At 38.0% G+C, this 16,891-nt stretch overlaps 1 protein-coding gene across 1 annotated transcript in view; it reads right to left on the bottom strand.

Moving 5' to 3' along the window:
* Positions 1 to 16,891, bottom strand: part of C5 (complement C5) — a 1,726,304-nt gene that overhangs the window by 1,064,879 nt on the left and 644,534 nt on the right. Inside the window, exon 17 of the mRNA XM_044057986.1 lies at positions 14,434 to 14,637. Coding sequence (XP_043913921.1) covers positions 14,434 to 14,637 — 204 coding nt within the window. The remainder of the gene's footprint in view (positions 1 to 14,433; positions 14,638 to 16,891) is intronic.

Here is a 16,891-nt window from a genome sequence, read left to right as displayed (position 1 = left end):
ACTTGACATTTTTATCTGTGCTATCTGCATCTTGGATCTCCTGGAGTGCTGTTCTCCCAGTCGCCACTGCACTAGGAATGGAGCAGTCATTCTCCTAATGTATAGGAGAAATTCCAAGATGTCATGGCAAAATTTCCCTTAGTAGTATAAATACCACCCTGGGTCTTCCCTAAAAAGGGGCTCCTAGCCTAGTGAGACTAACCTGGTCAACAAAGGATAAATGAATCAATCAATCAATGAATAAATAACTGGCTGTTAGAGAAATATGTATTTGAATATATGTGAAGTGCTAGTTTTAAAAGCAAAGTAGTATGTAATGCATTTTATTCTAGTAATGATATAACAAAAAGGATGAATTCATGTGTAATTGCAAGAAGTTTTTGAAACTGCGGTGTGCCTTGTTGCAAGTTGGCCTCTGACCCTGGCAGCTGCTAGCTCAGCAAGTTCTAATGTTTATGCTTTTCACAAATGATTATCTGCTGGGTCAGGAAATTAAATATGTGAAATAATGAAAATCTTCTGCTCTTTCATGCTGGGATGATTGGCCTTGTGTATGTGTTACTAGATAACACACAGCTGTTGGGAAAGTGTTATAGGGGAACAAAGAAGTGTATTAAAAGACTGAATCTGCTATTGTATTCGAACTAGCTTGGAACCTTGAAGAAGTAACTTTACAGAAAGACATTATGTCTGACCAGGTGGTGAGCAAGGCCGTATTGTTACCAGAGGAAAACTTTTTTAAATATACAGCATTAGCATTATTTTATGAATAGAATACTGTAAGCTAAAGTGATGTAGATGTCCTGTGACTGACCACGTCAGTAAGGTGGGCATAACTTGAATGTAAGTAACTATAAAAATTGTGTACTTCCTGTTTCATATCAGACAAAGATTCTGTACTTGTACGTTTTTTTGCCTCCTGGTGTACACTAGTAAACTTTTGAACCTGAACCTCCTGTGTATTGATCTTTTGATTTTATTTAACACTGGTGAATGTTTATTATATCTTTAGTCTATTGAATCAGGTCTATGCCTGTTACTTTCCTTGTTACAATAGATTTTCTCATAAAGATAAAAAAATATTGTCACTCATGAGCAGCTGTACACTGCAGTAAGCATGGCTGTATTACACTGTAAGACCAGTAAGAATTGGATACATTACACTGTAAGACCAAATCTTTCTCTTTCTGGCTTTCCCCTTTCCATGCACTCATACAGGTGATGTGAGGGGCATTTCAATGAGTTTTCTTTTTTCTTCCCATTTATTGTGGATACCAAACTGGGTAAGGTAACAACCCCTTGGTTTATTCAAACGACCACAAGTAAATTTCCTGACCTGCCTGAACTGCATCACTTAGTCACTACACTGTCAACAGAGTCCTGCCAGAGACCATTCCTTATCTTAACTGTAACAAGCCCTTGGTTTATTCAAACAACTGCAAGTACATTTCCTGACCTGCTTGAAATGCAACAGTAAGTCACTACACAGTCAACACAGTCATGCCAGAGCCTATTCTTTATCTTAAATGTAAAAGAAAAAGGTTTATTGAAATGAGCGCAAGTACATTTCCTGACCTGCTTAAAATGCAACACTAAGTCACTACACTGTCAACACAGTCCTGCCAGATCCCATTCCTTAACTTAAATGTATGTTAAACAACATAAGTACATATTGCACATTAACTGTATTCAAAGGCTGTCTGCACATCACAGACCATATTGCTTGCCTTGCCCCCATTTACTTCTGCCACCCAATTATTTTACTATTCCTCCTTGCATTTCCCACAGTGCATTTAACTGTAGCTTAAGTGCCATATGTCTATTTGTTCGATTTTAGCAATAGTTGCACGTTTATACCTAAATGCCTCCCACCTCAGTCTGTAAAATTAATTTTTATTACTCTCCATTTCTCTAACTCTAACAGTCATTACAACTGTAGCCATAAGTAATTTCTGTAAATATCTCTGCTCTTGTACCCTATAAATTGACTTCTTCTCTACAAGATATTGCTGTCAAAGATTGCCAACCCTATAATTCATGCTTCTTTAAACATTCTGCCCTAGATTAACAGCTACTGTAATTTCCTTTACAAGTGCCTTTACTTACTGTTACTGTGTGTGATTGTTTTTTTTTACAATCTACTATTGAGTGGTCCAGCCCACACTGCTCTGGCATACTCTGCTCCCCTACCCTACCGCCAAATCCCACCCAGTCCCACTACTCCCATATTTATATTTCACCAACTCTACCCAGCTTCTCAATTATCCAACCACAACAGCCATCCCATAACCCTACTCCACCTACTACCTCCCAGCACATTTATTAAAGTACACTAACCTTAAATACTCTCTCAGGACAACTCTAAACAAAATACTACACTCCCTAAACACTATAAAACCACACTTTAACATCTGCAATTTCTTTTCATCCACACTCCACTCACCTGTGTATTTAATATCCAGCCTAACAACTCTTCTAATAATCCTTATATATACAATATCACTACCACCTCAAACCTTACCAATTAACTCCCCATCACACTGCATGACTGCCAGTAACCAATCTCATTTTAGTAGTTTCTCAGATATCTCCCCACACATATTTATCTGTACTCTCCCCTATTACTAAGCTCCACAACTACTATACAACTCACCGAGTAAACCATGCCTTATACCTCTTATCCATTCCCCCCCAAAAAAATGTACATACTACTTTCTTATCTACTCACAGTAGTGCTTCAAGTTTGGAGACATCCACCCCAACCCAAGCCCTAGTACTCTCCAAAACCCTGGAAAATGTACATTATGTCCCTTAACATTAGAAGCATTGATAGTAAAATATCCCCCTTTCTTGCTTGGATAAACCAGACAGCCTAGCCCTAACCAAAACCCTGGTATATAAGAGACTGAAATATTACTGCCTAACTATAGCATAACTCAACTTGACAAATACCACAGGAAAGGAGGAGAAGTAGCTCTACTCTACACCCACACCATCAATATAACTTAAGACAACATCCCCAATTTCCCCAACGCTGAAATGCTCATATCCTTCATAAATCTTAACAATACCAAATAATCTGCATCACTGTTCTCTATATTCCTCCAGTACAAAATATGCCCATATTAGAGGACATCCTATCCTGGACTTTACAAACCATCAAGTATGAGACTATCATACTAGGCAACATTAATATAGATTGGCAGACCATCTCATCACAACTACCATCAAACAGCATCAGCCTCTATGGCTACTCTCAACTAATTAACTCCACTACTAGGTACAATGAGAACTACACTCAACAATATATCTTAGACTGCATTCTGGTGTCACATCCAACTGACTTTAATTCTAGTGGCACACTGCCAAATTCCCTCAGTGACCACCTACCAACATTTACCATTAGAACCAGTGTACATCTCCCAAAAACTCATATTCTAAAATCCATTCATAACACGACCAGTTTTACCTAAGACAAAATCAATGAATTACTCCACAAAATAAACTGATCTCCACTAAAACATCTCCCACTAGATGAAGCTGTGCACTACTTTAACACCAATTTCCTAAAAATACTAGACACTCTAGCTCTAGTCCACACAAAAAGAATAAAAAAAATTCTGCCCTTTGGCTAACAAAGGATTGTAAAAATCTAATGAAAAAAAGAGATAAACGTTGCGCTCTTTGGAAGCATAGTACAAATAATATAGCTCTAATACACTTCAAACAACTACAGAACCAAGTAAAGAAACAGGTTATCAAAGATAAAAAATCATACTATACCCACCTTCAACAAGACCATAAAACCATCCCTAAAGAATTTTGGTCCTCTATATCAACCCTACTCAACCCTGGCATAAAAAGATCTCTACCTTTCACTTAATGCTCCTCCACCCCAAATAGCCAAAAACATTAAGAACCACATCATACAAACCATAGTTGAGCTGATCCCTAATACCTCAAATGTATCCCTGTCTTCGTCCTCAAATCCCCCTAATAATAGCCCTACTGCTACTTCTGACCATTTCCAACATAGCAGCCAGAAATTCCTTTCTGAAAACTCAATGTTTTCCTTACAAACAGTACCAACAAACCTCATAAAAAAACTTCTGCTGAAACTAAAATCCTGCTGACAACCTCCCTCCCCATTACCTTAAGTTAGCTGCCAGCTCCGTAGCCTACCCACTCAGCATCCTGCTCATTAAATCTATTCCAGAGTCTACAGTACCAGAAATATGGAAACAGTCCTACATCATCCCTATCCACAATGGCAGTAAATCTACTGAACTGACCAACTTCCAACCATAGCCATTCTATCTCCCATCTCAAAACTATTAGAAAAGTGCATGAACCAACAGTTAATGAAATGCTTGCTGCAAAACAACCTTCTTACACCTACCCAACATGGTTTCCGCCCATGCCACAGCACATCCACAGCCCTCTTATCTTTTACTGAAACTAACAGAGCTAAAGACACAGGATCCTTGGTATCTGCTATATTTCTCAGCCTTTCTAAGGAATGTGACACCATCTCTCACTTCATACTCTTGCACAAGCTCTCAAATTTCAGTCTTACCCCTCCCACCATACAGTGTTTCCACAGTTACCTACAAGAGTGAAAACAAGTAGTAGAATGGCTAAATGAAACCCCTCCCTTTTTACATAGCTTCACTGGACTCCCACAAGGCTCTATACCTGGTTCCCTGCTATTTAACATATTTACAAATTACCTACACACTGCCTCATCCACTGGAACACTCGTACAGTATGCAGATAACGCCAATATTATCTGCACCTCTCGTACACTACCACAACTCATCACAATCACACAACATACTTTTTTAGCATTTGAATCATGGCTCATTAACCATCAACTATTCCTAAACCCAAAGAAAACTAAACTCCTTCTCTTCCTGTAAAAAAAAAAAAAACTTTATTGACACAAGCCAATTCAAATCAAAATACATGTGGCTGATAATACTATTCTCAAAATAGTCCACCACATCAAACTGTTAGGGGTAACTACTGATGACCACTTAAATTTTGATCACCATGTCCAACAAAATATAAAAAAAGAAAACCACCAGAAACTCAGTATCTTACACAGAAACAAAAACTCCTTCACCACATCAACCAAAACCACCCTATGAAAAATGTTCCTACTCCCCCCCTTCTATACCATGCCTCAGTATTCTCTAATCTACAGGCTTCCATTAGATCCAAAATGGAACAGTGCTATAGCAAAGTGCCAAAGTTTGTTACAAACTCCAAAACCAGCAATCATCATTGCATACCACTGCAAATGCTAGACTGGCTAGAATTCCCCAATCAGCTCCATTGTATCCACCTCACAACGCTTCATAACATAATCAACAAAGCCCTAGCCTGCCCTGCCCTAAAGAACATAATCAAACCTTACAACCCCAGCAGAACTCTCAGGTCTGAAGATAAGAAGCTTCTTAATACCTCCAAAGCTTCTAAAATACCTGGACAGAGTCTATACTCTCATTGCATAGCCAAAGCATGGAACGCACTCCCACCAATGATCAGAAATTTTTCTGAACTAGCAGCTTTCAAAAAATCCCTAGAGCAGCATCTTAACAACTCTTGGCTCTGCTCGTGCTCTACTTCTGGCTAATCTCTCATACACTTTCTCCCTGCTTCTTTCTATATGGTCTACCTTTCAAAGTTCTCATACAATCAACATTTATCTAAACTAAAAATGTGCACATTAAATAAGTTGAAGTGGGACAAGACTCCACCAGATCAATATCTGAAGTGGGTGATTGTTCTTTTAAATACAAAATGAAGAGATGAATCTTTTTCCCATTTAACTGGTATACATTATAAAGGATTTAGGGAAATGGATAATGGTATCTGGGAGCACGGGAGGGTAGCCTGATTTTTTTTTTTGGTTTATGAAACTTAAGTATGTACATAGCAGGCCCATCCAAATAGGCAGTCTGAGTTCCTTCAATCCAGCCATCATTTAATTAGGAGAAACTGTTTACCAGCTCTGACCTTCTGCTTTAAGTAAGTGTTAGAGGCATCCAGTCTTCTGCATAAAGTTTAGCCTGCATAATGACTAGTCTGAAGACAAATGCTTTAGGTGTCCTAGTTTGTAAGCAGTAGCCTTATAGTCTATAAACCTTCCTCCACTGACATCCTGCTGGTCTACTTTATTTATTATTTATTATTATTATTTATTTTATTTACATTTGTTGACTGGGAGAGTCCGACTGGACACAGGTCCGTTTTCAGCGGAGGCCCGAGAGAAAAGCTCCACATTAAGTATTATTTGCATTGTGCAGTTAAAAACATAGCATTTAAATATAGACATTAGTCCAGTTAGGGATGCAAGACAAGAAGAAAACAGATGGAAAACAGCTGTAGAACATAGTACAATTTTAAAATATGATGACATATACTAAACATGGTTACAAATGTAGTTGAGATTCATCAGTGAACAATTGATACAATCTGTTTTTGAGGTACATAACAGCCATTAGCAGTTGTTGCTACAAGAAGTTAGTATTATGTGGTAGGTAGCTGGGAACATGAGTAGCCAAGCTTGCTAAGAGTAGTTTGTTGATAGGGGCTGAGAGAGGTAGTGGGTGGGTGGAATGGATGGTATTGGTGTGGGGGGGGGGTTGCAAGGGCATATCTGGCAAATTTTGAAGTGTGATTTTAGTAAGGATTTAAACAGGGTGCAAGAAGTTACAGAGGCAATTGAGGATGGGAGGGAGTTCCAGAGTTTGGCTATAGTGCAGGAGAATAATGCTTCTCCAGCAGAGTTAATGGCTCTTGTGACCTGTAAGAGGTTTTTGTGGCTGGATCTTAGTGGTATCCTGGTTATGTAGGGTTGGAGTAGATTCTGGACGGATGGGACTTTTAGTGGTTGGTTTATTAGTTTGTGGGTGAGTGTGAGTTGGTGCTCTAGCCAGCCCAGTTCTGCTAGTGAGAAACAGCGGTGAGTATGGTAGGAAGCCCATGTGGCGAATTTGGCGATTTTGTTGTAGCAGGTTTCGAGCTTATTTAGATCGCATTGTCTAAGGTTAGTAAATATTGGAGATGTGTAGAGTAGGGTATTGATAAGATGAGAATTTGCTACCAAAATTTTAGCTGCTTTGGTAAATAGTTGCTGATTTCTATATAATGCTCCTAGTTTTTTGGTGCACTTTTTTAATGGTCATGGAAATGTGAATGTGAAAGTTCAGTTTATTGTCTATTTCTACTCCTAGTAATTTGGTGTGTTCTGTAGGATGGATGGTGGTGTTGTCTTTTGCTGTGATGTTAAAGTGAGAGCTGTCTAGGGTAAGTTTGGTGGGTTGGAAGATTAGTAATTTTGTTTTGTTTGGGTTGAGTATTAGTTGAGCATTGGATAGCCAAGTTTCAATAGAAGAAAATGCTTCCTGTGTGACTTTTTGCAGTTCTGGTAGGGACTGGGCTGTGCAGATGATGGTTGAGTCATCTGCATATTGTATAAGTGTGCCATGTGTTGTGGCTGAGGCTAGATTATTGGTGAAAATAGAGAAGAATAGGGGTCCCAGGATGGACCCTTGGGGAACTCCTATGGAGACTGGTAGTTGGGGGGATAGGTTGTCCTGCCAAACAACTGCTTGTTGGCGGTCAGATGGGTAACTCTGAAATCAGTTGATGACTGGTTGAGAGAAGGATAGGTTATTGAGAAGAGAGATGAGTTGTTTGTGTGGTACCATGTCGAAAGCTTTAGGGAGGTCTAGGAAGGTAGTTGAGGAGAGATAACCTGCATTTTTATTTTGTAGGATAGTGTTAGAGAAAGAGAGTAAGGCGGTGGTGGTGCTATGGTTAGGTCAGAAACTGTGTTGTGTGTTGGAGAGGAGGTTGTTAGCAAGGAGGTGATCTGAGACTTGAGAATGAATGCATCTCTCTAGTATTTTGGAGAGTGGCAAGAGAATAGCTATGGGCCCGTAATTGGTTAGATCTGTGGAGGGGCCTCCTTTGTGTAGGGGAATTATGTGTGAGACTTTCCATAGTGTAGGAACATAACTTTCTGACAGAGATCTGTTAATCAAGAGTAATATGAGGTACGCTAGAGCGTCAGCTGCAAGTTGAATGTATTCACCTGGGAGGTTGTCTGCTGCTAATCTGGTGGTTTTACGATTAGTTAGTAGTCGTTTTATTTTGGAGGTAGGAACAGGAGAGAAAGAGAAGCTAGTTGGGAGATTGTTAGTTCTAGTTGATGGTGTGGGTTAATGGGGGGGTTGTGTTGTCTAGCTAGTGATAGTACGGTTTGTGTGAAGTGATATTTTCGGAGGGATGAGTTAAGTTAGGAGTGGGTGTACTTACTTTACCTGGGTGGAAGATGAAGTTTATTGAGGTCCAGAATTGTTTGGGGTTATGTTGGGAGGAGGTAAGGGCAGACTGGTAGTATTGGATTTTGTCCTGTTTTATAAGCTTTTTGGTTCTATTGCGTAGTTCTCGGAATTTTTGCCTAGTAGAGGGGGTTTTGGTTTTGCACCAGTTGTCCCACGCTTTATCCCTGTTTTTCATTTCAGACTTCGTGTTTTTTTTGTAGCCATGGGGATTGTTGGGCTCTAGTTCAGGAACGTCTTATGGGGGCATGGTAATTAAGGATGTTTAGGAATGTTTTATTAAAGTAGTCAACTGTGTCATCTAGTTTATGGTATTTTAGAGGTTGCCAGTTACAGTCTTTTAGGGATGAGCTGAATGAGAGAGGGTTGAAGTTCGTTTTTTTGCGTATTTGACAGTAGATGATGGGCTTTGCTTTATAAAGGTGTTTTCTTAGTAAGAAGGTTGGGGAGTGATCACCGAGGCTGTCAGATAAGCAGCCTGCTATATATGACTGGGGGCCCTTATTGACTAGTATCCAATCAAGGGTAGTGTGTTTGTTGGAGTTATTTATCCTAGTAGGTGACTGGACTGGTTGGGTGAAGCCATGAAGATTTACATGATGGGTTGGGTGGTTGCTAGAGCAGGATTGCCAGTCAGTGTTAAAGTCTCCTAGAATTAAAGTTTCTTAGGGTAGGTGGTGGGTAGTCCAGCTGAGGAGGTTTTCAAGTGGATGGATGTTGTGGCCAGGTGGGAAGTAGCAACCTATTATGTTCAGGGTTTTATTTTGGTTTATTTAAGGTTGGTATATATTATTTCTTCCTTACCTATTTGGGGAGCTGCTGACTTTAAGATCTGGATGTCTAGATGCTGCTTAAATATTATAGCTATACTACCTCCTTTTTTGTTTAGTCGGTCTACTCTTAGTATATTGTAACCAGTAACACTTGTACTTTCTCTCCTTCCTAACAGACACTGACATTTACTCCTACTTCTCAAATTATTTTTTTCTCTTATAGTTCTCTTCATTTCTTCTAAACTTGTTACTCCCATTATTTAGATCCTCCTGTGTTTCTTTATTGGAACTGCATTCCTTCAAGGAAGTCACCTTTTGTATCCCACTTCCTTTCTTATTTCTCCTTGCCTGAGATAGTTACTAAACCAATTTCTGCTTTGAGCTAGTATTTGTGCACAGTCAGTATCAATTCAGTGCACTCAGCTGTCTCTTTATTGTGTTTTTTATTTTTCAGTCAAAATGTCCTTGCAAGCAAATAGATATGCATGTAAAAGTGAAGTTTGCAGTTTGAACACCAGTCTGTGGGATATATTTGTATGTAAATTATAAATATTACGGCAGCCTAAAACAAAGAACTTTGTCCACTATAATAGCTACATTTTCTTAAGCCACAGCAGTCCCACAGGTACTTTCCCCTTTAACTGTGTTCAATTCATTGTTTTTAGCAGTCCACTGTCTCACTTTCTTAAGTTTATTTCTCTTCTTGTGTAACCACTTTTGAATTCTCAGCCATTATTTTCCCAGAGCTGAGCTACTGCATTCTGGCTTACCTTTTCTCATTGTTTTCTTGGTCTGTGGAGGTTAAGGTAGGCTTTGGGACCCTGCATTTCAAAGTCCATAGAAACCTTCCTCCATTACACAGTTGTTTAAACAGTCGAGTGCAATTTATTACTGTTATCATCATTAGTCAGGTCAACGTGATATTGGACTAACAGTTACAAAAACTGTGTCCTACAGCAACAAAACCAAGACATTCATCTAGTAGCAATGAGGCCTTTTAAACTGCATTGTTCCTTTTACTTATCTCTCAGCAGATTTGTGGCTGTTTGCATTAAGTCACTGATTGTTTTCTCTTGTCTCTTGACAGGTTTTCAACCCGCTTAATTTTGTTTTCTCTGTTTCTTGACAGGTTTTCAACCCGCTTCATTTGCCCTTGCCAACACTCAGGCTCCCTCCACTCCCCTACCCTGTAAAATATCCATTCAAAAAATTAGCAGAGATATTGACCCCAATCCTGGTCCCAGTGTTCATAAAACCATCACTTCCAACCGCAAAATAAAACAGTCACCTAATACATCTCAGCAAAAACAGAATCCAAACTTACCTTACTAACTGTGAACCCACACCTCTCAACCTCTTAGCATGAAAAATCAGGACAAAGCCCGACATAATGGGGCACAAAAGCCCAACAAGAGGGACACATTTTAAATATTGGTCTTATAAACTTAGAAAGTTGCTAGAATAACAGGGTTTTGAGTTAGCATGCATTTTCTGAATGATATGAAGACTGAAACTCAAGTACATGTCATTGTTTAGTGACTTTAATCCTTAGATCATCCCAATGATTTGTGAAAAAACTCAATTTTCATGAGGAACAGACTAAAAATATGAGGCAGAAATCTGGACATTCTGCTGAAATCTGTACAGCTGAGAGGTATGTATGAACCTAAGAAGCACGTGTAATAACATCCATGACATGCATGCTTATCTTGCTACATACACTCCTGATGTAGTCATAGCTCCTGAAACCTGGTTAAAAAAAAAAAGAAATAAAGAATAATGAGATCACTCCCAGGATATCATATACTTAGGCATGACAGACAAAACAAGCATGCCCGCGGTGTAGCAATCATCTATAAACATTCTCTAACCACTACCTTACTTCAACAAGAAATGCACACATTTAACAATGCTGAACTACTAATAACACTCCTAAAAATCAACAATAGGAAAACTGCATGTTTATCAGCAATTTATCTACCACCAGGGGGGTAATGTTGATACTGCTGAAATTATCTTGTATTGGATATCCCAACAAATTAACCATGAAACTGTAATCATTGGAGACTTAAATATAGACTGGCAACTCATAAATTCCACTATCCCCACTTAATCCATAAGCTTGTATAGCTTCAGACAATGAATAGCCCACCTACTAGAACCAATACAACTTCAGGAGACACTCAACATTAGATTGGATTCTTGCAAACAAACCAGAAAACTGACAAAATTAGGCTGCCTCTCAGATAGCATAAGTGACCATATACCAACATATGCTATTAGAACTTACCATAACCAAGATAAACATATTATCTATAATCAAGTACAAAATACAACCAATTTTAGCAAAGATATTTTCAATGAAACACTAAAAAAATATAACTGGAATCTACTTAGAACAATGTCACTAGATACTGCTGTAGAACACTTTAATAATGTATTCTTACAGACCTTAAATAATCCAGCACTAGTGTGTAATAAAAGAGTCAAGTCCAAGCCTGCAGAATGGCTGACAAAGGAAACAAAAAAAATCATGATAAAAAGGAATAAAGCCTGGAAAAATTGATATAAAAATAGAACTCAAAATGCCTTCCAGCAATTTAGACATCTTAGAAACCATGCAAAACTCATTGTCAAACAGGATAAGCAAAAATTCTATATTAACCTACAAGACTAACATATAAACAACCCATTTAGTCATCGCTAAATAAACTACTGTACCCTGCAAAGATTACTAGTCCCTCTCCAAAAACAGACTATGCAACAGACTCTATCCACACACAGTTTAATTCCTACTTTATGCAATCAATATTATCTCTGTTAGACACTAAAACATCTGCCCCTCACTCTACCCCTGTTCAATCAAAACTACCCACAGCTCTTCAGTTTTAGTCCAGTACCTACCTCAGTTGTTCCTTTAACTAAAAACTACTTCTGTAGCTGTAGACCAGCTACCATCAGGCTGCCTAAAAATGGCTGCAGAATTCATAGCCTTCCGTGTGCCCATACTAATTAATAGGTCTGTAGCAGAAAGATACGTCTTTAGACCCCAGCACAGCATGAGTACTGCTCTACCACATTTTACCAATGTAATAAACAGACATAGAAATAATGGTCTGCTTGTACACCATGTTCTTAGGCTTGTCAAAGGCATTTGATACTGTCTTACACCAGCAAATGCTCATTTGACTCTCCTCAGTAGGACTTTCACAATACTTCTTGTCGTGATTCCTTAGTTACCTCTGTGGAAGGCAAAAAGCCATTAAATGGCAAAAAACCTACTCATCCTTTCAACCAGTTACTATAAGTGTCCCTAAGGCTCTACCCTGGGTCCTCTACTATTTAATATATTTATTAATGACTTGCACACCTCCACTCACCATGCTAGTTTAGTTCAGTATGTAGATGACTCAATAATATGTGTGGCTTCAACAACAAATAAGCTCCAAGACATTACCCCCAAATCTTTCTCATCTGTGAAACCTGGCGCAAAGAATCAAATCTCCTACTCAACCCCAAGAAAACAAAGTTAATGCTTTTCACCTCAAAAAGCTGCCATAATCAAACATAATCATTTACCATAAATTCAGCAAATGTCATTGAAACTGTAAACTTCTAAGCATTATAATAGATAACAATCTCAGATATGACCACCATATACTGCACACCAGAAACTAGACTCCCTTTATAGGCTCAATGGATTCCTTACAGATACTACAAAAAAAAGTCTAGCCACCACCTTCTTACTGCCAACTCTCTTATAATCTGCTCCTATCCTAACAAACTTAAACAATACTCAAAGAAAGAAATTTGCCTCCTGCAACAATAAAATAGCTAAATTTTCCACCAGTTTCCCTCATAGGACCCACCATTGCCTTAACTTAAAGCAATTAAACAGGCTTGAACTCCACAACTGTCTAACATATTCACATCTAACTACAGCAGGCAAACTCATACATCATCCAGAAAAATACCCTGCACTACAAAACGTATTACTACCGTACTGTCCAGCAAGGGACCTCTTTTTCTAGTAACAAATTCTTGTTACTTACAAATAAGTAAAATTATGTTGCAGGAGACTCATTTTACTCCCAGTGCTTTGCTAAACGCTGGAATAGTATCCCCACACAAATAAAACTTTCCGACAAACTCAGTAGTTTTAAACCACTTCTTAAACAACATCTGGTCCTGTACATGCTCATGAGAAGGTTTAAACTTTGTGTTCACTGTATGATACTCTCCAAATACTCTTAAAAAAAATATTCTCAACCTCTTACTGAAATAAAACAATTTTATACATAACTGCTGTCTGTACAGTCCACTAAATTGCATGTGTTTTCTCTTTAGTAACTTCACCTCTGTAAAATCTTAGAATGTATAAATATAACCATTCTTTGTGTATAAATGTAAATAGAAATGTAACTACTCTGTGTTTGACTTGAACTTAGCACAATGCAACATAAGCAAATGGAGTTTTTCTTTCTGGGCATCTGCTGAAAATGGACATTATCTAGTTGGACTTTCCTGATAAACAAAGACAAATAAATAAACACAATACTGAATAATTAAAAAAGAGAGTTATTTATCCAGTTCCTTTGCTTGTTGACCAATCAGTGTATTTTATTCCATGTTTCCTTCACATGCTATATTGACTAAGTAAATGTATATCATTTCACAGTTTGTTCTTCCACTATCATTTCCTGTGTTCACTCCTCATTACAGGACCACTTATCCTGCTCTTTTCTTTCAGGCACACAAAAACTGACTCTCAAATGGCATTGTGAATAATCATCTATTTTCTAAGATAAACAGATTTTCCTTATTCTACCTCCCACTCTATGTCCCACTCATCTACGAATTTCTAAAATCAAATATTCTTGTTTTCCAGAAAATTTAGTCACTTGCTTAGGGGATCGATGTGCACTTCTCCTCTTTCAAAGGATTGCTTCTGCCTCATCTTTTCCCTTTATTTCTAAATTTCTTTTTAATTCTAATTCACTATTGCTTTATGAATGCAATTTTGAGGAAAGTAATTATTCAAAGTACAACTTCTTTATGTTTGCTGTTTGGAGAACAAATTGTTCATTATGCTTTTATCTTGTCACATATATTTTCAGATGTTCTTTATGTTATTGTCATCGTGCTGGTCTCATCAATGAACTTTTCAAATCTACACAATAATAAAGCTATGCTAGATGATTTCAAGTAGTAGCTTTAACAATAAGACAGACAAAAATATTAATTTTATGTAAGATCTATCACTTTTTTATATTTTATCTGCATAGAGCTTATTGTTAATAACTTACCCATTCGAGCCAGAATTAAGGTTTGATGGGAAGGGTCTTGTGTCCGTAGCTTGTTTGCAAATTGGCAGCAGTTTACAAATGCCAAATAACATCTAGTTCCTCTTGTGATATGGGATGCTCTTTCGAAACAAGTCTGAATGATTGGATGTTCCCTTATCCCATCATAGCAGCATTTGCGAACGTCAGCATTTTTAAACTCTTGAACTAGAAAAATCAAATTTATATAAATTAGCTACTCATATACACTGTGGATAAAAAAATAAACTTTTCTCATTTCTGAGTTAATAATGTGCTCCTAGTGGACTCAGAAGGACTGATTCTTGTGAATATCCAAATATTTTCTTCTAGTTTCAGATGGTACCTCCTTTTTCAGCTTCAGCTCAGTACCAGGATCTGAACTATATGTGCACAAGCATGTCATTCCTTAGAATAGAGTAGTTTCTCTTTTGAATAGCAAACATCTCTGACTAATAATTTTAATGTTAGCTTAATAGAATTAAGTTTCTGGTGGTTTATGCAAAGATAAAATGTTTAACATGATGAATGCATATTATTTTCCTTGATCAGAATTCATAAATATAGCCTGCAATTGCAGAGGCTGGTATGCAGTAAACAAATCATTCCACTGCCCAATGCAAGTCATAGAAAAGTCCTACTTCCCATGAGTAACTCCATATCTGGTGGAGATTAAGTATGCAGTAAATATGCAAATGAAAGACTGTACCATCCTCTGTCATTCACATATGCATGAACTGTGGAGAAGACAATAACAACCATCATTTTATGGCAATCACACTGCTGACAACCAGTCCCGCACTAAAATATGTGAACATTTGACTGATGTCGGTATCAATCGGAGACATTGAGTTCTGCAGAATTTGCTGTACAATAACACCAGTGAACAAGCACAGAGTAGTGCATAGATATAAAACATCAGCTAGTCACAGTGCTTCCCCCTTTGAATATTTTAAGATGCACAGCAATGCAGCATGATAATCAAGTTCTATGTCCACTGATGGGAACACATATCTAGCCCAATCCCATCATTTGCATAGTCTACAAATTAAGACATCTCTGATGGTATACCAAACAAGGCTGCAACGTTTATGAATCACCCTTCTGCATGGCATGTTTAACATGTCAACACTAAAAGCACAGATCTGCTTTCATAACATCTGTCAATAACACGTCTTCATCAACAGCTTTTAGGGCTGTATGCCTGTCTTGCCCCAGTGTACTCCACGCAACATGTTTCCAGTTAGTACCCTTCAAAATTTCCATCAGTAGCCCACAGCCTACTGTCATCACTGCCATCACCACATATAATGGCAATCAGAAAAAAAATTGCAACAGATAGAAATCATGCCTTTTATATAATATATGTACTGCTTTTCTTCTTTATACTTCAAGAGGCTCCGTCCTACAGTCAGTACAACCTGTGGCCATTGAGAAATGTCCACTGCATGCCTGCCATGAGTCCCTTTCTAAATGGGCATACAGTACAATGGCAACCCTGTCATGTACTGATCATGTTACAAATTATTATAGTTTTACTGAAATCCTTGGCACCAGCCCAAGTTATCATTCTGCATGCCAAATTTGCTGGTAAAATATAACCAACCAAAGTAAATGCTAAACATCATCCCAAAGCTCTAACATAATGTTCCCTTCAGCTTCGCTGACTTATGGTAATGCAGTGCTCCTTGTGACACCTGAAGCCAATTTCCTGCACAAAATCATAAACAAATGGCAACTAGAAAATGCTCACTTGTTAGTCTTCATAAACTCCTTCCAAGAGCTACTACTCTTCCTTGCCTGTCAATCATAGGCCTCTTAACTGTATCATACTTTAAACCTGGTCCCTACACAAGATCTCACTTAATTTAAATGTTAATCATTACAGGACTTTTTTTGATAATCTACATAGTAGTCATGTCAGCATTTTGTCTTTAGATAACAAAGTAAAACCCACAAGAGTGAGCTTCCATTGAAAGCGAATTGCCGAGGTACCAGGACAGATGAATAAGATGGATTAAAGCTGCTTCTCTTTGTCTCACCTTCTGACTGCTTATTTCTATGGTGTATTTTCTGAATATTTGATGGTTTTGTGGTTGTTGTACTATTGTTATGGAGAAATGTGTTCAGACTTGACCTGAAAGTTACAAATTATCATTATGTGAATCTCTGTACCGGACATAAGGGTGTACTGCTTTGTGTGCTATAGGCCACACATCCCTGGAATAGTATATAGTTGTATCTTGGCAGATATTAGAGAAGTGGGGACTGGGGAGGCTGGGTGGTGGCCACAATATACGGGTGACACAGGAAACAAATGTATGTCATTTATATGCAAGAACCACCCACTACGGTTTTATAATATTAGATACATACTAGGTTTACTGTGCAGTTTATTGAATGTTACATTTAGGAAAAATAGTGCCACGGTGGTACAGCAGTA

The sequence above is a fragment of the Protopterus annectens genome, chromosome 16.part0 (assembly GCF_019279795.1).
Source record: "Protopterus annectens isolate FY-2018-M chromosome 16.part0, PAN1.0, whole genome shotgun sequence".
Classification (NCBI taxonomy): Eukaryota; Metazoa; Chordata; order Ceratodontiformes; family Protopteridae; genus Protopterus; species Protopterus annectens.
This window is presented reverse-complemented; position numbering and strand designations above follow the sequence as displayed.